This window comes from Silurus meridionalis, chromosome 13 (genome assembly GCF_014805685.1).
Source record: "Silurus meridionalis isolate SWU-2019-XX chromosome 13, ASM1480568v1, whole genome shotgun sequence".
Taxonomy (NCBI): Eukaryota; Metazoa; Chordata; class Actinopteri; order Siluriformes; family Siluridae; genus Silurus; species Silurus meridionalis.
In genome coordinates this window covers 19,237,777-19,260,026 of record NC_060896.1, presented here as the reverse complement: position 1 = coordinate 19,260,026, position 22,250 = coordinate 19,237,777, and the positions used below count along the sequence as shown (strand labels likewise).

At 35.8% G+C, this 22,250-nt stretch overlaps 1 protein-coding gene across 2 annotated transcripts in view; it reads right to left on the bottom strand.

Annotated features, from left to right (window-relative positions):
• Positions 1-2,731: 2,731 nt before the first annotated feature.
• pld3 (phospholipase D family, member 3) overlaps positions 2,732-22,250 on the bottom strand; it is a 28,538-nt gene continuing 9,019 nt past the window's right edge. Inside the window, exons 1-12 of one of the 2 annotated variants that reach the window (XM_046865074.1) lie at positions 20,903-21,077; positions 16,813-16,882; positions 15,272-15,310; positions 13,417-13,562; positions 12,702-12,882; positions 11,241-11,358; positions 10,720-10,847; positions 9,018-9,215; positions 8,224-8,363; positions 7,221-7,386; positions 4,891-4,990; positions 2,732-4,238 (exon numbers count right to left, since the gene is read on the bottom strand). In XM_046865074.1, the coding sequence (XP_046721030.1) occupies positions 4,045-4,238; positions 4,891-4,990; positions 7,221-7,386; positions 8,224-8,363; positions 9,018-9,215; positions 10,720-10,847; positions 11,241-11,358; positions 12,702-12,882; positions 13,417-13,562; positions 15,272-15,310; positions 16,813-16,851 (1,449 nt within the window). In that variant the 5' untranslated portion in view covers positions 16,852-16,882; positions 20,903-21,077 and the 3' untranslated portion in view covers positions 2,732-4,044. Of the gene's footprint in view, positions 4,239-4,890; positions 4,991-7,220; positions 7,387-8,223; positions 8,364-9,017; positions 9,216-10,719; positions 10,848-11,240; positions 11,359-12,701; positions 12,883-13,416; positions 13,563-15,271; positions 15,311-16,812; positions 16,883-20,902; positions 21,078-22,250 lie in introns of those variants that run through there. The other variant, XM_046865075.1, reaches the window with a different exon arrangement.

Sequence of the window (22,250 nt, the reverse complement as noted above, 5' to 3'; positions counted from 1 at the left end):
TTTTTCCACACATTTAATGGCTGGAACACGGCAACCTGCTCTTTTCATACACAAGGGAGTAACTCTTTCTTAGTGTTACAAATAAAACTACGGAAAAAAATATCTCTAGATCAGCAGCTCTTTTCGCTCAGGGTTAAACTTATTGATTTTGGCAATCTGTCTATCTGATGAAATATCTGATGTACCCAGTGCAACTTTTGAGGGTCAGAACTTGTGTATAATTGTTGATTACTAACTAATAAAATTTTGGGTAGTATTTTTTTAAAAAGCACTTTACCCTTATCTCTCAGATGAAGGTTAGTTTTCAAGTACGGTAACCTGGCAGCCTGAATGTTTCTTTCCTTACCCACCTTCTTCCAGATTCTTCTTCTTAGTGCCACTTTTGGCACCACTGATCATAATATCCTTCTTGCTAGACTACAAAATGTTGTACACACACACACACACACACACACACACACACACACACACACACACAAACAAACTCTGTGACTGATCTGTACAAACCGGACTCCACACACTTCGCACACCCATGATCCAGTACCACTCACACTAATCATTATCACAAAATGTTTACATGCCGTTTTTGCACATCGTCAGGAATTGCTGCTTTTTGCTCATTTGCACAATATTCTGTTCACAATTTTTTCTGCTGTTCATTTTATCTGGTTACGACAGGTTTACTGGCAGAGCTATTTTGTGTTTTGTCTTTTTGCACTGTTTGCACCAGGTTGCACACATGCACTTTATGTGGCAAGATTTTTCTTACTATTCCTTGGCCCTGTGTTTTCTGTTTCTGTGATTGTTGTTTTATGTAGCATAAGGGTTCTGGAGGAACGTTGTTTCATTTCACTGTGTACTGCATCAGCTATACATGGTTGAAATGAAAATAAAAGCTTCTTGACTTGAATATGGAGAACAGCTCCTATTTGACTGATCGTTATCAGTAAAGCTGCCTCTGGGTGAAATTATATGTAAACATGGTAAAAGCCTTCCAATTAGTTTTCAGGATAAAATCTCAGTGTTATAAAAGCATATTTATTTAGTCAAGCATTTTGTCAGTAGGTCTTCCTTAGGTCTTAGATCTTACCTCTAAGCAGACCCAACTTACACCCTGATCACACTAAATAGTGTCCTTAAACACAAACAGTGAGAATGCTTAACAATCTTCTCTCTCTCACAAATAGTAAAAATGCCCCTGAGGTTCCAATGACCAGTGTTCCTGTTCTTTCTTCTCTTTGGATCTACCTGGTTCATCCTACCTCTGGACAGAGTCCTTCTCAAGTGAGACCACTATGTGCAGCTGGGGATGGTTCCACATCTACAGCCTAAAGATCCATGAAGCCACTGAGCAACTCAAGAACTTTTAAGGACTGATTCGAACTGTAATAAATATCAAAAGTCTACAATGGCTCAGGACAGTTTGCATGAATAGATCTGCATTTACACACTTATTGCTACACACCTTAACAATGTAATTACAATGAACTGACATTCTGTGCCACCCAGATAAGGATTAGTTTCTTTTTGAGTCTGGTTCCTCTCAAGGTTTCTTCCTTATACCATCTCAGGGACTTTTTCCTTGACACAGTTGCCACTGGCTTACACTTTTTTTGTAAAAACGTATTACGGCTTCATCTGTGTAAAGCTGCTTTGAGACAATGTCTATTGTAAAAAGCGCAATACACATAAAATTAAATTTAATTTAGTATGGATCAATTTCCTCGAGAAGTTTGGGCAAACCAATCAGAGGCCACGTTTTTATGATGTCATCATGTAGAATTCTTTCAAAGTATTTTACAGGATATTTAAAACTACAATACAAGCATTTTGATACAAAATATGAATCCATTTTCATCAACCCTATTTTATATTTGAAATACGTATTTAAAATACATGCATCATAAATTCTGCCCATCCCTGACATCAACATTGCGTCAATTCCTAAATTTGAAGTTTTAAAAATGTAAATGTGGGCATTCGAAGATGTGACTAACACATAAGCAGGCTGTTTATATGTATTATAATTCTAGTGAACACAGCCTTGTATTATAATAACATTACAGATATTTTTAAATATTTATGTTGATTAGTAATGTAAAAAGATGTATGTTAATGAACAATTAAATTTTTGCCCTTTAGTTTTAAAGAGCTCCAAAGATTCTCCTAAAACTTCCCTTCCATCATTCCTCAAAGTTTCATTTGTGCATTATGAGATTCTAGTGACGACATCACTAGGTAGTAGTAAAACGATTCTAAAAAACAATTCGAAACATTTTAAAAGCCACAATGTACAGAACATCACACAATGTTATATAATATATATATATATATATATATATATATATATATATATATATATATATATATATATATATATATATACACACACATTGATTATGATTTTATATATATATATATATATATATATATATATATATATATATATATATATATATATATAAATAAATAAATAAATAATCATAAATAATCAATGTATATATAACTTAAAAAATAACAAATAACTGTAGAAAGGCCACACTGGAAGCAGGATTTGCATTTTACATGCACTGAAAACCAATTAAAAATTAATCTACAAAATTAAATTAGAACAGAACATTATTCCAGACATTGTTAAATATATAAATCCCTGCTCCAGTGTCGGTCATGGTTCATGGAAAGTGAAATTTGTGTGTCACAGGGGCGCTTGGATTTATTCACGTTACAAATATTTATTGAAAGCTTCTTTCTTTTCACTTTTTTTATTTATAACATTATCACAATGGGCGGTACATCAACTTAATGCTAGAAAACAGGTATGAAATCAGACATTTGAGCACCCCCAAATAATCAAAATGGCACAATCCTCATATAGCACCGCTGTGAAAATTTGACTGTGACATTGGTAGTCGAATCAGACTCTCCTATCGAAGCATCGATTCTTCGAGGTTATTTGGGATCAAACCTACATTAATTAATGAAAATCAAACAGCAAACAAAACACAAAAGCACAATGGGTACCAATGATAATGCATTTCAAGTAATGAATTTAAGGCTAAATGCTGAAAACAGAATACTTCTGAGAATTCTGGGCATCATTGACCAGCCATAAAGTTACCTGAGAATATAACATTTGCTCCAGTTTCATTAAAATGTTCTATTTAAATATTAATAAAACAAATGCAGAGGTAGAGGGGTTAAATAAAATAAAATAAAACAGACTGTTCCTGTGGCTGTAAGAGCAATTAGTTAGACTAAGTTTTAAGTTTGATTGTTAAGGATTTTACTGCAGCAACAAAAGCTCTGGCAAATATTTATCATCAAAAACATTTTTAACATATATTACTGCTTTGTAGTCAGTGATAAATAGAAATTTAGGAACCTGGATACCAAACATCTGGACTGACTGGAAACATTTAGAGCAAGGAGAAACAAGCAAAGTTTTATTTTTGACTAAACTATTGCTTTGTGAAAGTGCAATTGGATTCTAATGCCATCTGTAAAAAAAAAAAAAAAAAAAAAAAAAAAAGAAATGACAAAATTTCCTATTCGACAAGTAAAGATGAATTTCTTATTAAAGTTTACTCTGTTATGTTCATTATGTGTTATGTTTTATGTAGTGCAAGGAGAAAACAGTCAATTGTGCACTGGACTGAAAACATGTGCTTGTATTCCAATCTGTTTTGTTTTTTTCTTTTAACACTTGTCTTTATTATCTTTCCTGATCATGAATTTGGTTTGATAAACTGGGAATCAAGTCGATATCACTGCAGAATTCATTATAATGAATAAACCAAAATGCAACCTGCTGCCATCTAATTGACATTTTTTTTCTTTCTTTATCAGTGTTTGTGTTTAACTATGGTACATACATACTTGCGATTTGACTTTAGTGTAAACCAAAGTAACTGAAAGAACTGTGCAAATCTGAGAGGAAATCATTACACTTTAACAACATTGTTCCAGCTACAGGGGTTGAGTGAGTTTCCCTGTACAACTACTCTTTCAAGGTGACACTGAAACACAAGGCCTGCTGGTTCAGTGTTACATTGCACATATCTGTTCCAGGTTGCTGTCCTGGTTGAGTGGAGTGCTGTAGGAAGAATCCCAGTCTCTTTCAAACACAGCCTGCAGCTGTTCTCTCACTGTGGATTCTGAGGAAGAAGTTGTAGTCTGATTCACCACTAACGCTGAGCCCGCTGTGTTCACAAAGTAATCACCAGACCAGTTGGACGTTCCTACAAGGCATGAAGGAAATAATGAAAAATTATTTTAGCCAATATATTTCTTGCACTAAACATCTTGAGTAAATGCTGCCCCATATATATATATATATATATATATATATATATATATATATATATATATATATATATATATATAGATATAGATATAGATATATATAGATATATATATAGATATATATAAAAACAGAGGACATGTTTATCATCAAGTGGCAAAATTTAAAAATTTAAAGTTGCCAAACAAATGACTAATGTGTAAAACGAATTAATGGTTTGAGGGAGTGCACACAGTGAGCACCCTAATAGGTTTAAAGATTTATAATAAATAGCTTTGGTTTTGCTTGGGACATCAATTATTATGGTAGAAATTTTTCGTATTTCAGGTCATTCAAAAATCAACTCTCAATCGCAAATAACTGCTAGTAAATATAGCTACTGTTATTGTTTTAACTTTTACAAAATGTACTTTTTTTTCTTTTTTTCTGACTTATACAGCATTTATCACATAACAGCTACCAATTGGGTGGGTGGAGGTACTCAGACATGTGAGGAAACTCACAAAATGCTGGTGTTTACATATTTGACTAAATGCTAAATGTTAACAGTACATACTAATTAAGTGGTTGAGAGATGCACAATTTCATACCTATATAAGCAATTCTGTCTGTCACCATGTACTTGTTATGGTTCACTCGAGCAAAGGGGATTTTCTTTTGACTCGCACTGCTAGGAACAATGAAGATTTTCTGCAGAGAAAACAAATCAAAAACAGGCTTCATATGACATTGACATGGATTTGTTATTTGTTTTGGTTTCAATGTTTGTAGAATCATGTGCATATAATGTGATTTTTAGCACATTTCAGCACTGTTTTAGAATGCCTTAGTTAACTTCCCTTCACAACTCAGATATAACACTTCTGGTACACGAGTCGCTTTGGTCATGACTAACTACGGAAGCTACTATGACACCACGTCTGTCTTGACAGACAGCTTACAACGTCATTTACGCTTTCTTCGTGAGGGACTACATCAAGCTCTCTCAGCACATCCAGTTGTCTGCTGGTTTTCCTGTTCAATGAGCGGGCCGTCATTGGACTCCAACATTGGACACAAAATCCATTGTACGGGATCGTGTTATTATAGTATAGATATCAGTATAGACTCCCTCTCCTATTGAGTCACGCTGACAGAGAGATAAATAGACAGCAATAAATGGCGAGTCTTTGAAGAGCGGTGTGTCCGAAGTCCCTTTCCAGTGTTCAGTGGGAGACATATGTTTTTTCCAAGATTTGCTGGATAAAGGGAAAGCTTTTTCTACTTTAAAAGTATATCTAGCAGCTATTTCTGCAAGTCATGTAGGGTTTGGTAACGAGCCTGCAGGTTGGCACCCTTTAATAGGTCATTTTATGAAGGGAGCGTGCCGTAAGAGGCCGATGTCCAGACAGATGGTCCCACTGTGGGATCTGTCTATGGTCTTAAAGGCCCTTTCTCAACACCCTTTCAAGCCTTTGAATGGCATAGGGTTAACGTTTCTCTCTCTTAAGACAGCGCTGCTTGTAGCTCTGGTGACAGCTAAGTGTGTAAAGCGAGCTGCAAGCCCTATTTGTCAGTCACATCTTAATTGCAGTTTACCCCAGGGCTCACAAAATTTCCTTTTGCTCTAACCAAGAGTTTGTACCTAAAGTTGTGGACTCTACTCATAGATATCCCACTAAAGAGCTTTCAGCTTTCTACCCTCCTCCATTTTATTCTCTGGAGGATGAGAGGTTGAATTCCTTATGTCCAGTGCAGGCTCTCCATGCATATTTGAGAACAGCAGACTTCCAGAAGAATGACCAGATTTTTGTGTCTTAGGCTACCCCACAAAAGGGGAAGCTGTTGTCAAGACAGCAGCTGTCCCACTGGATTGTTGATGCTATATCTCCAGCATATAAATGCAGAGGTTCTCAGGCACCTGAGGTTCTTAGGGCCAACTCTACTAGGGACATGGCAACATCATGGGCTTTACTTAGTGGAGTTTATGTTCAAGATATTTGTGTGGCAGCTAGTTGGGCTATGCCACACAATGTTGTGCGGTTTTATAGTCTGAAGTGTCTAAGTCATCTTTAGCACATGCAGTGCTAGGGCCAGAAGGTAGGTATAGTGGAATCATGTTCAATCAGGGAGTGGTCTATAACTCCCATTGTTAAACAGAGAGCGAAGTTAGAAAAAGAACGAGGGGTTACTGAGGTGTACACTTCCCTCCTGGCAAAGGGACAGGAAAAAATCTTGCCACAATGATGTTGTAAGGGTCAAGACAGTGGTGGTGTCATAGGAGCTTCCGTAGTTGGTCACGCCCAAATCAATTCCCACTGTGAAATACCTAACTCCTTTATCAAAGAACCCAGGATTACGTTAAGTAACCCATCATTTTAAAATATTACACACAAAAACACTAAGATGGGAGATGTGATTTCTTTTTGCCGATTTGCTTACAAGTTTGCCAAATAATGCCCAGTTTCAACATTGCAAATCAAAATATTGTGTCTGTAAATTACTTATTAATTTAATGAATTTAAGTGTTTAAGTGTTGAAAATGTTCTGGTTCTAGAAATTAAGTGCAATCGCAATTTTTATTTGCAAGGTGTACCTGCTCTGTCTACATTCATGCTGATTTAATCCATCACCTCAATCAGGTCATCAATCACGTTCAACCTAAGCTAATAGAGTAATGAAACCCCTAATCGATCTAACACCATCTAGCTCTTAAACATGTGACATTAAACCACAACAACTGGCAGCATTAACAGGGGAACATAATACTCAGGCAGACACAATTGGATAGTGTTCATTTGTTTGACAATGTAGAGTCCATCCAGAGAGCAGGGGTGATTTTGCCTCCTTGGATTCCCAAACACAGTTTGCAGTAGGACAGAAGTGCATGCTAAAAACAGTACTGAAATGAACCTTTTCATAGATTCTTCATGTCACTTACCACCTGAATATCCAAATTACTCTTTGAATCCTGCACAGATGCAAGCGAGCGTAAAAATGGAAACATTAACGGAGAGGTGCTATCCCAGCAGCTGATCAGCAAACGCACATGAATCTTTCTCTCGAATGCCACACGCCTCAGCTCAGTGTCAATATCCGCCCAGTATCTGGAACACAAACAATATCAATAGAACTGTGCGGTTCCACACTGTATAACAACAAAATAACAACAATTATCCAGATATAATTCATGAACACAAAAGATTCTCTGGGTAAAAGTATCAGCTAATATTTTTCAATATAAATACAAATATTTAACAAGGCAGGCGAGAGTTGAGAGAGTCTGGAATTACATACTTTGTTTTTTGACTCGTTTTAATCTATTTAGAATTTCTTTAGCTGATCCAAATTTTTAACATGGTTCGACCTGACAGTTACCCAGTGTTTCTTTTTTTCCGTTTCATAATTATAACCTAAATTTATTTGTATTTTTTCCAAACATCTTGTATTACAAGGTAATACCAGTTGGACTTGTTGCTGATCTACTCCTCTATGAAACTTTTTCTCTTTACTTTATTCCTTTTCAGCTCCAGTTCTCTTTCTTCTTATGGTGCAGCCTCCTTGACCGCACAAAATCAAACCAGCTCATTCACACACACTATGATTTACAATCCACAGCTAGATGTGCCAGAATTGACAAGTTAATACAATAATTAAAGATGTATAATCTTTATTTACATAGCTAGTTTACCGCCTTCATCATTTTTATTGTATTTCCTGCAAATGGTACAAATATCATACTCAGCTGATCCAAAAAAAAAAAATTTGGTTTGACCTGAGAGCAACAAAGTGTTTAGTCACCTAAATCTATTCCTATTTTTTTTTTAAAGCTTGCAGGCCATTTTAAAGTTTGAATTCCTCTGCAAAAAACACAAAGGAAGTTAAGCCTGCCTTGACACTTATATACACATAATTTTTTCCATACAGTCAAAGAAAACACACACCTTTTAAAAGATGTGAACTCCATAGTGGGCAGGTAGTTCATCACGGCAATGCAAACAAATTGCTGTGCGTCACTAATGACGCTTAAAATTGCCTGAAGATCTGAAGTTCTTCCCTCAGCACACAACGACGGGGGAGAACTCTGCAAAGATACAGCTGTATAGTGAATATACATACACAATGAATTTGAAATAACAAATGGGTAATGGTACATATACTGTAAAAATGATATGAATTAATTTATTTGCAGTTATGGCAAAATCAATGGCATTATAAAAAAAATAATTTCTATTTATAGAGCAAGGATCTAATACAGGACCTATTTTGGCTAATTCAGTCCACCAGGCTAATAATTAATAATATGAACAATTACATAAAGTGCAACCATGTGTGTGAACAGTTAAAGGAAAACCAGTTACTCTGTTATTCTGACTTATGATGGAACACTTCTATTGTAATTGTTTTTTCAGGATAGTCCTACCCCCCAATTTATATGGCATGAAGAAGTTTGAGTATAGCTATTATGTCAATGATATAATGGCTATAGCTTTCACATTCACAGATATCACACCAACTAAACACCATTTGGAGATTTAAGAGTGACACTGTAGAGAAGTTGGAGGTCTCATCAAAACACAAACGGAGAGAATATCTTTTAGAAGAACAGTATTTCTTCCTTGAGTAGAGTTTCAGAGACTTACAGAAACTATGCCGAAACACACTAAAACTGTTTATTTTTATATTTGCTACAATTAGCCATAGTGAACACTACAGATGCAAAAGATGGATCTCTTACCGACAGGTAAACACCAGAGTCTGTCCCATTGATTGCCAGCTGCATCGGTGTGTCTTTGTTATAGGCTGTAGTGTATTGGCTGGGCCAGGGAGATGGTATTATCTTGCTGTCACCAAGGAACCAATAGGCTTCAAATATTTTCTCGAGGTCTTCAGCAAGGCACTTACAGTCATATATTACAGCACCGAGCTCCTTCACCTGAGGAGTGAGCAAGAATTATAAACACATGTGAGAGGTGGGTGTGGCACAAAAGTGTTTCATTGTGCGTGTGCGTATATGTGTGTGTATATCAAACGTTTATTAAGACTAATTTAGGACTTACTTGAATTAAAACATTTCTTGTGACTAAAGCTCTTAATTAGGGTTTAGACTTAAAAAAAACTAAAATGTGTATTTTGTAAAATATAGTGTATTTAATTTACATTTGAAAGATTTCATGAAGTTTGTCCCTGTTTTTAATTTTTGTACTGGAGTTACATGCTAATGTAGCCAACAAGATGATTTCACCCAAAACATTATATACTTGCTAGAAATGGCGTTATATCTTCTGTAATCCCATTTGTTGTAAAAGAATAATGGGTATTAGGATATGGTTTAGTATAAATGTAGAAATATGTTAAAACAGATTATTGCATAGTTAAAAATACATTATTTTAAAACAAATTAGATTTACAGTAGTTGGGCCTCCCAGATACAATGCTGCAATACTACAAGTTGGTTTTTTTATATATATCTATTGATTAAAGTAAATTAAAGTAGTAAATTTTAACCACTAAATATGTCTTTCCTGATTACCTCCTGGGTAATGTGGATATTGTGCACATTTAATTTATTGTTAAACTATACCTCTATGAACTATTTCCTCTTTTGTCTTCCTCTTTATCTCTGGGCCTCTTTTTCCTTATAATATATCCTGCTCGAATGCACAAAATTTCATAATTTACATTATGATTTGCAAGGGATAAGCCACAGCTGGGTGTTCATTACACGAATATAATACAATAAAAGTGTGCAATAAACATCTAGCCATGGATTATCCCACTTATATTTTGATCATTGCTCAATTTGTCAAAAGTGCCAAGTTAATATTATCACTTACGTACTAAAAAGTTGCCTGAATGACTAAAATCAATTATTCGTTTTTGTTATTTAAAATAAAGGCCATGAGATCTAGAATTCTGCTCGCACTAATTTATACACGGCGATAGCGTTATGTAAGATTACATTTATTTGAATGAATTTGAATAAATATTTATGAGAAAGATTGCATGTGAGTGAATTTCTGTCTCTACTAATATTCTAGCTGTTGGTGTTAAATCCCAGTGCCATTTTTTTATATTTGTCATTTTAACATTATCTTGTCTTTTGCTCATTTATTGTGTGCCTCAGCGCATTCATCACAATTATAAAAAAAACAAAAAAAAAACAGATTAATTGGAATAATGGTTAACGGCTAATCAAATGAAATGTACCCTTCATGTTTATAGCAATATTACTGGACAAGGGGGATCTAACGAGATCACCAAGTAATCAAATAATTAAAATCTTTTAGTCATCAAATAATCAAATAGTTTAAAAAAAAAAAGGAAAAAAATTAAATGGCCAAAGATCCCACAGAAATATTAAAACAAATCAAGCAAATATCACTAAGTTATTTAAGTTTCATTAAGGATTTATTATACGCTGTATATAATTAAGCCACCTGAGTTAACGATCTCCAGTCCATGTTGGCACTACCAATGTAAACGTGCTTTTTGTCGACCACCCAGAACTTCGTGTGCAGCACCCCGGATGTTAAATCTCTCAAGTTTACATCCCTCACATTAGCACCTTAAAAGACACAACACACAAAAACATCTGTTAAAAGGGAATCGCTATTATTTTCGTTTGGAATAACTTTGTTATTACCTTTCGAAGTAATATAATAAATGCATAGAAAGACAGAGAGGAAAATAAACAGATACACCCAAATGTTCACTCAGCACAGAGTCTGTACTTTGTAATTATTTTTTTCTAGTTTTTCTAGTTTTAGACAGAGTGAGAGACAAGTTGAAACAAGTAATGGCAAACTCGACTTTTTAACAAAAAGAAAATTACAAATTGGTAAAGTAATAATGAGCAGGAGCTGCTAAACACTGTGAAGTTAGAACTCAATTAAGTTCTTTACTGCTCGAACAGCACGTTCTGAGACACACACACACACACACATGCGCACGCGCTGACCTGCATTAATGAGCTGCTGGATATCATGATGTGGCTGTTTGTCTGTAGGAGTGTTCACAGCAATGCGCACAGAGATTTTCCCAGAAATCTGTACAAGTTCCTGGAGAATTTCCTCACCCTATAAAATTACCCACATGCAGAAATTAAATAAATAAATAAAATCCCACAGAATTAAGCCATATGTGACAAGAATTACATTCAATATCTGACAAGCCTGTGGCTAGGTTTATTACAATGTGATGAACTTATGCTAGGCATAATCTATTATTCTGGAAGAAAATGGAAATACATATACAGCAGAGATGGCAAAAGTACACGCAATCTCATGTAGAAGTACATGTACTTATGTTTTAAACTGGCAAAAGTTGAGCGATGACTACACTTTTTCACTCAAGTTAAAATAAAGAAATGTGGGCGTGTGTCAGAGATCCATCAGCCACGCCTCCCTCCAAGGCTTACACTCTCACTCAGCCTCTCCCTGCTCTAATCGCCTACACCAGTTCCCCATTTACCTATCCCCTTTATAAGGTCCCCATTCCCCCTCACTCACTGTCAGATCTACTAGTTGCTACCATAGATCACCCGGACTTCCTACCACTCGTGTTCCCCGTACTTCCATGCTCCTGGCTACCCTTCTTATTAAGCACTCATGATAAGTCTGGGTGTGCATATTGAGTTTAAATAAAGACATTCTGTTGTACTCCCGGTTCCTACACCTGGTCTATCTGTGACAGCATGTCACGCTTGTAACTGGACAAAAGAATTTCAAATTTTGTTATCTAATGACTGTTTCCAGGATCAACAACCACCATATAAAACACAAGCAGAGAAAAGATGATGATGATCAGGTGATCAGGAATGTTTACATCGCTGACTCCCTCTGACTCATCCACGTTAACCTCAGACTTCTTGTTGCCTTCTGCCTTACTCATTGTTAGCTTGGTAGGCTAAATCTGTGGTGTGTAATAGCCAGAAAATGCTACAGCAGCGGTAGATTGAAAAAGACGCACAATGAAAATAAATAGGTTGACTGGCTGAAAACGTCACGCAATGAGAAGAAACATTATTGATCATGTCACCAAATAGATTAAAAGAAGAAGTAAGAAGTAGAACATACATATATTTGTGTAAAAAAAAAGAACTGAAACCAGAACAAATCTACTTAAGTACAGTACAAGTATTTGTACTTCATTACTTCCCATCTCTAAATATACAGTGATAAACGGGCAGATGAACAATATAAAATACTGATACACTCACAATGCATAATTAACACAATAACACAAAAAAGAATATACAGGTAGAAAGAAAGGTAGAAATACTGGTAGACTAATAGAAAGACACACATTCAAAGAGGGCAGACATGTTCAAAGGTATAGAAAATGATACAAACAGAAAGGCAGGTTACAAATTTCAGATTGCATAATTATGCATCATACAACATCACACCAAAAGTATTACCTGATTGGCAGTAGGCTCTTGTGTCTTTGTGTCCTCGTTAGTGAGCGTCCAGTAGAAGGAGGCAATGTCCAGACTGCTCTGTGCCTCTGACAAGAGGCTTCGCCATGCCTGATAGATGGATGGATGACCAACAGAAGAGTTGAATTCCATTCCTACTGGGATACTCTCCAACAGGACCAATCTGTGAACACACACACACACACACACACAGAAACACACAAACAATTTATTATAAACTCATAGCTAAAAAAATAAATAAAAATAAAAAGGTAACATTGTGGTACTATAGTGTTTAAGAAAGATTATGTGACCAAAAACATAAGATGAGAATACAGTTGGAGATGTAGAGATGAAGACATATGTGTGGTTCTTCCTCAAACTCTTACCACAAACTTTGAGCACAAAAATGTATGTCTTGGATATTGTAGAATAAAAATGTTCCCTTTTTTTGAATGCTAACTGCAATTAAGGCCTCCTCACACTATTTACTTTACATAACTAACACCCTTGTGGCTGAGTGAGCACAAATATCCCAACCCAAGTCTAAAATCTAGTGAAACATCTTTTGACATAAGTGGAGGCTAATGGGGATTAAAATATGGAATTGAACGTTCAAATATCAATATGAAATTTATAGTCAGTTGTACACAAACTTTTGTCCATATATCTTAACAAGTGTGCGTCAACAAGGTTTACTTTTTATTTGTTTACTGACCTGCAGGTGTCAGTGCAGGTCTGCATGATGGGAGGATTTTTATTTAGGCCAGATGTTATGATCGAGGGAATAAGAAAGGTTTGGAGGCTAAACAGCAAAAGCACCACAGCTATGAGAGAGGTGATGACGAGAATACACCTGGAATACTACAAATACACACACAAACACACACGGTGTTAAATAGACATAAAATAAGAAAGATTCTAGCAAATTCCAACACTCTTGTTACACACAGATCTCCTGAAAATACTAAATTATACTGATGTATAATCAGAAAATTCTAATCAGTAAATATATACAGTAAATTAATACAGTATGTTTTAGTACCTAGGAATGTGTAAGCTAGTATTGCAAATTTTCTATAATTATCTAGATAGATTTCTCTATTAGATAGTAATTCAGTTAAATGCTATTTAGAAAGTAAGACAATTCAAAGAACAGCAACAATTGGAAAAAAAAGGAACATAATTTCCATGGTCCAAGGTCCATGATACACTTCCACAAAAATGTTTTGTGAAAATAAAGGACTCTTCCTAGAGGGAGGTGAAGGGGAGAAGGGCCTTAGTCAGGGAGGTGACCAAGAACCCTATAGTCACTCTAAAAGACTTCCAGCATTTCTCCGTGGAGAGAAGAACCTTCCAGGAGAACAACCGCCTCTGCAGCACTCCACCAATCAGGCCAGTATGGTAGAGTGGCCAGATGGAAGCCACTTCTCAATAAAAGGCATATGATATCCTGCCTGGAGTTTACCACAAGGACTTTCAGACCATGAGAAACAAAGATTAAACCCTTTGGCCTAAATGCAACACGTCATTACCTGTCTAATAACATCCCTACAGTGAAGCTTGGGGGTGGCAGCATCATGCTGTAGGGATGTTATTCAGTGGCAGGAACTAGGAGACTAGTCAGGATCGAGGAAACGTTGAATGCAGCAATGTACAAAGACATCATTGATGAAAACCTGCTCCAGAGCGCTCTGGACCTTAGATTGGGGCAACGGTTCATTTTCCAACAGAGCAACGACCATAAGCATCCCTGTCCAACCTAATGGAGCTTGAGAGAAGAAGAATGGGAGAAACTGCCCAAAAAAAGGTGTACTAAGCTTGTAGCATCATAGTCCAAAAGACTTGAGGCTGTAATTGGTGACAAAGGTGCTTCAACAAAGTATTGAGCAGAGGTTGTGAATACTTATGTACACTTCTTTCACATTGTCACGTTCTTTCATGTTACAGGCTGTAACATTACAAAATATGGAAAAAGTGAAGCGCTGTGAAAACTTTACGGATGCACTGTAAGAATATAAGAACTCTTTTAACACCTGATAAAAATGTAGACCCAGCATGTCATTCAATAAATATAAACATTATAAAAGCCCTTTTTTTTTTCTTTAATAATGCTTGGTATGCATGATCACCTGAGAACAGTGTAAATATATTTCTTGCCCTTTTTTATATAATCCTGCATTAATTTCTCCTCACTTAATCAAACATAATTCATTTTTTTCTGTAATTTGTCTCTATATTTGAACCTTTTCAGATGCTGTTACACTGATAAATGATAGACATTTTCACTGGCATACCTGTGAGTCTAAATAACTGTCACTTCTACTTCCAAAACCTTTTTTTCTGTTTACTGATCATTTCAACTCTGAGAGCTTTGCCTTAAATGCTGTTTTGTGGGTGTCGCCAAACGCTGTAATTGGCTGTGCATGGGAATGATAAATTGCAGGTGATTACAAAGAAAATCAGCATTTCATGTTCTGGAAAATCAGGCCAATTTTCTTTTAGTTGGTTTCAGTCAACTAGCACAGCTTCAATAAAGCCACAAATGTGTCTTGTTTATGTGTATTTTGTACCTTGTGAGGCTTCAGAAGACTTGACTCCACATCAGCCATCTGAAAGATATTAAACCACCAATTAATCCATAGTTTGTTAAAAAAAAAAAAAAAAAAAAAAAAAAATACTCGCACACTACATTGTTACATTTTTAGAGAGTCCTTAAAAATCTCCTGACAGATTTCAGCTGCAAATGTGTTTATTTGTCAGATTATTTTTAAGGATTACACAAAAAAAACCTCTTTATTTGTCTGTCTAATCTTCATAAATCACATTCTAACATTATATTATAATTATTGACAAAAGCATGCCTCTTTCCTGTTCAAAACTCACGCGACAGTAAGTATGTTTCAACTTCAGATTCACAAGTTGTTTTATATCGTCATACTAATAAATAATCTCAGTGATGATACAGTTAAAGCACTGAACGGTCTCGCACCGCAGTATCTGAGTGAACTTCTGTACCAGTATGATCCTCCAAGCCTACTTAGATCAAAAGGTGCTGGCTATCTGTTGGTTCCTCAAATAATGAAGACTACAGCAGAGGGCAGATCTTTCTTATAAAGCCCCACAGTTATGGAACAGCCTTCCAACCAGTGTTCGGGACTCGGACACAGTCTCAGTGTTCAAGTCGAGGTTGAAAACTTATTTATTTAGTCAAGCCTTTTATCATTAGGTTTTTCTTAGGTAAAGGCTCAGATCTGGAGGGAACTTGGATATAGAGTGTTTGGTGAACTGGGATATCTGTATGCTGTCGTCCCCTCACATTCACACGTTCACTCAGGTTTGTTGACGGTGGTGTGGTGGGTCGTCTCTTATCCCAGAGATCCCTCATGTCTGTGTTACCTTCTGGTTCTCCCTTTTAGTTATGCTGCCACAGCGAGTCTTGCCGGAGTCCAAACTGCACAGTGACATTAACTTTCCTACACCAATAGGGACACTTAATAATCCATATCCTTCTCTTCCCATCACCCTCTCTCTCTCTCTCTCTCTCTCTCTCTCTCTCGGTCGAGTTAAACATGCTCCTGAGGTTCCAGTGACCACTGTTCCTGCCCCTCTCCCTCTGTGGATCTTCACACTTCTGTGCAGCTTGGGACGGTATCTCATCAACACCTTGGGTGGTTCCATGTAATTCCGAAGTAGAACGGGTGCTTTGAGGACGGATTGGACTGTAGTTGGTGTCGGCGGTCTGCTGCACTGACTCGGGAGTGCAGTTTGCTTCTGATCGTCATCACTGTAACCCGCAACATTGTATATCTGCTTCAAATGGACATTTGGTGCAACCCAGATGAGGATGGGTTCCCTCTTGAGTCTGGTTCCTCTCAAGGTTTCTTCCTTATGCCATCTCGGGGAGTTTTTCCTTGCCACAGTTGCTCATCAGGGACAAACATACTTACAAAGAACATATTTACATTTAATCACCACATGATCTGTGTAAAGCTGCTTTGAGACAATGTTCATTGTTAAAAGCGCTATACAAATAAAAATGAATTGAATTGAATTGAGTTACACTAACCATATGGCACTTTTATTCAGAACTGCAAATCACACAAAACTCTACCTTTTCATATGCAACATCAGACTTCATGCTGGCAGACATCAACACATTGGTGGTGAAACAGGAATCAGCACTAAAATAAGATAAAGTTGCAAACACTAATCATTTTATTGCATTCTGCTCTCCATACGTTTATAACTTATTTGTGCAATACCTCACTCCATGTTTACAAAACTGGAAAAGAAAATCCCTATGTTTAAGCCATTTTAAAAGGTACAGAAATAGTTATAGACCAATAATCACTTTACTGCAAATCTTCAGTTATCTAGGAACACATTAAAATATGATTTCTCCACATTCCAATTATACACCAGGGTAAAGAAAGATCTCTCTTAAATCCTTATTACTTTACCTTCAAAATCATTAATTTGTCTTTTTTAAAAGGAGCATTGTGCATATTCTACTCAACAACAAAGCATATTAGTCCTTACATTAGTGGAAATCCACAATTTCTGTTAGAAATCATAATGATAAGAACACTTTTCAATAATCTGTAGCATTTTTGCATGTACAGTGGTGTGAAAAAGTGTTTGCCCCCTTCCTGATTTCTTGTTTTTTTGCATGTTTGTCGCACTTTAATGTTTCAGATCATCAAACTAATTTAAATATTAGTAAAAGATAACACAAGTAAACACAACATGCAGTTTTTAAATGAAGGTTTTTATAATTAAGGGAAAACAAAATCCAAAACTACATGGCCTTGTGTGAAAAAGTGTTTGCCCCTAAACCTAATAACTGTTTGGGCCGCCCTTAGCAGCAACAACTGCAAACAAGTTTTTGCGATAATTGCATTGAGTCTGTTTCAGTGCTGTGGAGGAACTTTGGTCACTCATCTATGCAGAATTGTTGTAATTCAGCCACATTGGAGGGTTTTCAAGCATTAACTGCTTTTTTCAGGTCATGCCACAGCATCTCAATAGGATTCAGGTCAGGACTAAAAAGTCTTCATTTTGTTCTTCTTTAGCCATTCAGAGGTGGACTTGCTGGTGTGTTTTGGATCATTGGATTGGTATTGGATCACGAACAGATGGCCGGACATTCTCCTTAAGGATTTTTTGGTAAACTGCTGAATTAATGGTTCCATTTATTACCTGAAGCAGCAGAACAGCCCCAGACATCACACAACCACCACCATATTTTACTGTTGGTATGATGTTCTTTTTCTGAAGTGTGTGTTAATTTTACGCAAGATGTAATGGGACACACACCTTCTAAAAACTTTTGTCTCGTCAGTCCACAGAGTATTTTCCCAAAAGTCTTTGGGATCATCAAGATGTTTTCTGGCAAAACTAAGAAAAAAAAAATGTATTCTCTCATTTGTTTCTGAATATCTTTGGATCTCAGCATGATGTCTAGCTTTTGAGGATCTTTTGGTCTACTTCACTTTGTCAGGCAGGTTCTATTTAAGAGATTTCTTGATTGTGAATAAGTGTAGAATGTAGAATGGATAGAGAAATTGATCTCGGGTGTGATAAACCACAGTTTTAACAGGGGGGCAAACACTTTTTCCACACAAGGCCATATAGTTTTGGGTTTTGTTTTCCCTCAATAATAAAAACCTTAATTTAAAAACTGCATGTTTTGTTCACTTGTGTTCTCTTTTACTAATATTTAAATTAGTTTGATGATCTGGATCATTAAACTGTGACAAACATGCAAAAAAAACCCAAGAAATCACTGTATATAGTGCTTGTGCATGTTTGTAAAAGCCATTTACAAACTCCTGTTGTTTCTAAACGCACACAGTTTCTGTATATGAAGCGTTTAGTCAGCTTAAAATGCAGAACATGCTTGAGGATGGTTTCTGATGACTGTGCACTCTACAATACACTCCTGAAACACAATACACCCTGAAAGCAGAAGTGATTTTTTTAGTCATAGGGTAAAAAGGATTAAAGAAAGCAAGTGACCTATTTAGTTCTTAGTCATGAGGAATAAGTCCCGTGTTACTGCGGCACATTGTGTCATTTCTAAAATAACAGTTTTAAGGTCATTTAAACATGCAACACACATACATACATACATACATACACATACATACATACATACATACACACACCTTCAGCGTGTCAGGTGCTTTCTCGGCCGCTTTCTCTGAAGCTCCCGGCTTCAATCGCGCACATATGGTGCTCGTTTATCATCATCACCAGCTCCTATTTAAACTTCCACACTCTCACTGTCTGTTATTGTTGGTATATGTTGGTTCACGCCGGTCGTTGTTATCGCTCATGCGTATCCCGGTACGTGCCTTCCCACCGGCACTCTCTCAACGGCTGCGCTTTTCTTCCTAAAGCTGCGCCGCGCCCCTACTAACACTACGAACACTAGCACTAACTAACAGCAGAGATTCACCAGTATACAATACAACACCTGTAGCAGCTGTAAGGCTTGATTTTTCCGCCACTTCATGAGTTCTTCTGCGGCTGCACCGAGATAACCGACGTTAAATGGCAAATTTTTCCCCCCTTGTGCTCGAGATATTAGGGTTCGGCGACATAAAAAAGACATAACCGATAAAAAATGCTTAGACAAAGCGAGATTTGGCGGTTCCACTTCAAAAACGTCGACTTAATGGGGTTGTCGAGATAACCGAGGGCGAGATAACCGGGTTCCACTGTATATTATATATATATATATATATATATATATATATATATATATATATATATATATATATATATAAAACAAGAATGACATTGCAGCATTGGATGTGAGACATTGTCAGTCTCACATCCAAAGCAACCATAAATAACATTATGTTTATTAAATAAATTGTTTTAATTGTGACAGGTTTTTTTTTTTGTCATAAAAGACAAACCAATAGCACTGGTTCTTTGTCCAATGCCAACTTTGTAACTTAAATAACATTGTTCAGTGTGCTATGTATATTTAAGTCTAGTATCCACCACAAACAATTCACATTCTGTTGCATGCTGTATGAAGGAACAGGTTAGGCTAAAAGCATACATTGAGAGGAAGACAGAAAAACTGTAAACACACTATTATACTATTATAATACAATCAAAAATGCCCTTCTCATATATGAGATTTGACACATTACCATGACTAAAAAATTTTACTGGAAAAGTGCTTAAGAAATTTGTGGGTTATACGATATAGCAATGTGTAAAACACTAAATAACAATGTAACTTATTGTCCCAATTATCAAAATAAGAAGCTCACAAGTCAGCACAAGTGACTCGTATCGCATGTACAACGCACGTGAGAAGTGAAAATGAGTGAAGACGCGACACTGACAAAAAGCCTGGTTTAAACAATGATCACTCAGAACAATGACAGATAAACATGTAGTTGAGTGTCTTAATACAATATCGAGCCAAAAATGATGTGTCTCTAAAGATTATTTATTCTTTTTGGATGATTTCAATCTTAAATTGGAGTCACAGTAAGAAAAATAATGTTATGACATTTGATAAACTCAGTCTAGTGTGAAACTGAAAGTTTCTCTTATATGACAGAAAAAAAGGTAGTATAATTAATGCTAGATAACGACAGTCTACTGTGATCATATTACACGTTTATGACTCAATGTCCTATTTTAACACCACACTTTGCCAAAGTTTTCTTTATTTTGTCATTGACACAATGATTCTTCTCACCCAAAGAGAACAACAACAATCATGATGTTTTGAGAGGAGAACAAAAACACTGCTCTAAATATTTTCAAAATGGAAACCAACTTGACTTGGTTCTTATCTTCCTAAACTGTTGCCTACATATGAGTTAGTTCCTTTTATTATTATTTTTATTATTATTATTATTATTATTATTATTATAGACCAAAACAAGTTTTGTACATTGTGTATACAGTTGTATCGAATATATCTTTGAGTTTGTTTACACCACTCAGCTGGGTTTTTTCCTAGAAAGTAAAACCACAGACAAATAGTGCTATTATTAACACCTGTATCTAGGGTTAGGGTTATTAGTTAGCTAGTTATTATACTTTGTACTTTCTGAACATACCAAAATTCAACGTTTCTATCGATGCACATTATAATACACGTTGTTTAATCCAGCACTATTTACAAGAAACAGAGAAAACCTGTACTCATTAAACCTCAGTCTCACCTTTAATGGTGTTTTCCTTTAAAGTAAGCGGTCGGACTGACTAAAGCTCTTATCACAAAAAGCAGAAATAAAACACAACTGAGAAAAGAGAAATGAAAAACAAATGTGTTTAAAGTTTTGCTGCACCAACATTTATGTCTGTTTGGCCTTGTTCCCTCTCTTCCTTTCTTGTGCAAGTGAGATCATGTGACCGAAGTTTAAAGAGCTGACCAATGGGAGGAGAGAAAGCCATGCCGCGTCATACTGCGTTCACTCGATAGAAGAAAATCAATTTTAAGATTTTATGAATGAATAAGAAAATAAGAAATGAATAATAAAAACGAATATTATATATACTAAGTATTTTATTTGGCTTGTCTTCCGTTACTCTCTGCAGTATTTCTTTAAAGTTTATAAAAAACTATTTTATTATGTAGGATTGAGAAGGTCTTCTGAAGCTTCTCCAGCAGATGGCACCAAACGACCTTTGTCTGTTTCTGTATGGCTGGCCAATGAATCTATCAAACTGCGTACGTCATTTCTCTAGTTATCACAATGTTACTGGTTTATTCACTTTCAGGGTCTCAGTGGATCCGGGGTTTGTTCCTGGAAGACTGGCATGAGAAATACACGCTGTATTGGATAGTTCATTACAGAGCACCATATGCATATTCACCCACTGATTATCATCCATAAATCTATCCATTGCATGTATTCATAACATATGCAGACATTAAATTGAAATCCCTGTAAGCAGCAATGCTCCCATCTCTCCTTCAACACCAGAATTACTAGGTTGTGTTGCCAAAATGCCTGAATTACCACTACCTGAAACTTCTTACTTTATTTCACGACTGCTACAGGTCTTCACACTTTCCCTTTCATCTTTAACACATTTTAACAAGCAAACAAACAAACAAACAAACAAACAAAATCTAATGTTGCCTTCTAATCCATTGCTGATTTGGTCCTTTTATATTGTCCATACTTTAGATTTCTTTTTTTTCTGAACGTATTTAACTGTTTCATGTTTGTTTATGATATCCTTATTATAGAATACACCGCTTAGATTAAAATAGATCGAATACATTTTTTTTTAAAGAAAAAGTAATAATATGATTTCTTTTAATAGAAAGGCAGATTGTAAAGGCCATTATGGTTGAATAAATATAAATTAAATGTGGCAGTTTATAATATACTTTGTTTCATATTTATTTTTTTTACATAATATAGTTAACATTGGTCAATTCTTATGCCACTTAATCTTGGTGACATTGTTGTGCTCACTTAAAAAATTGTTTACATAAAATAAGAAATAAGAAAGAGAAGCAAATGGTGCCAGTTGGGAGATAGTGTACCACTAGTTGTT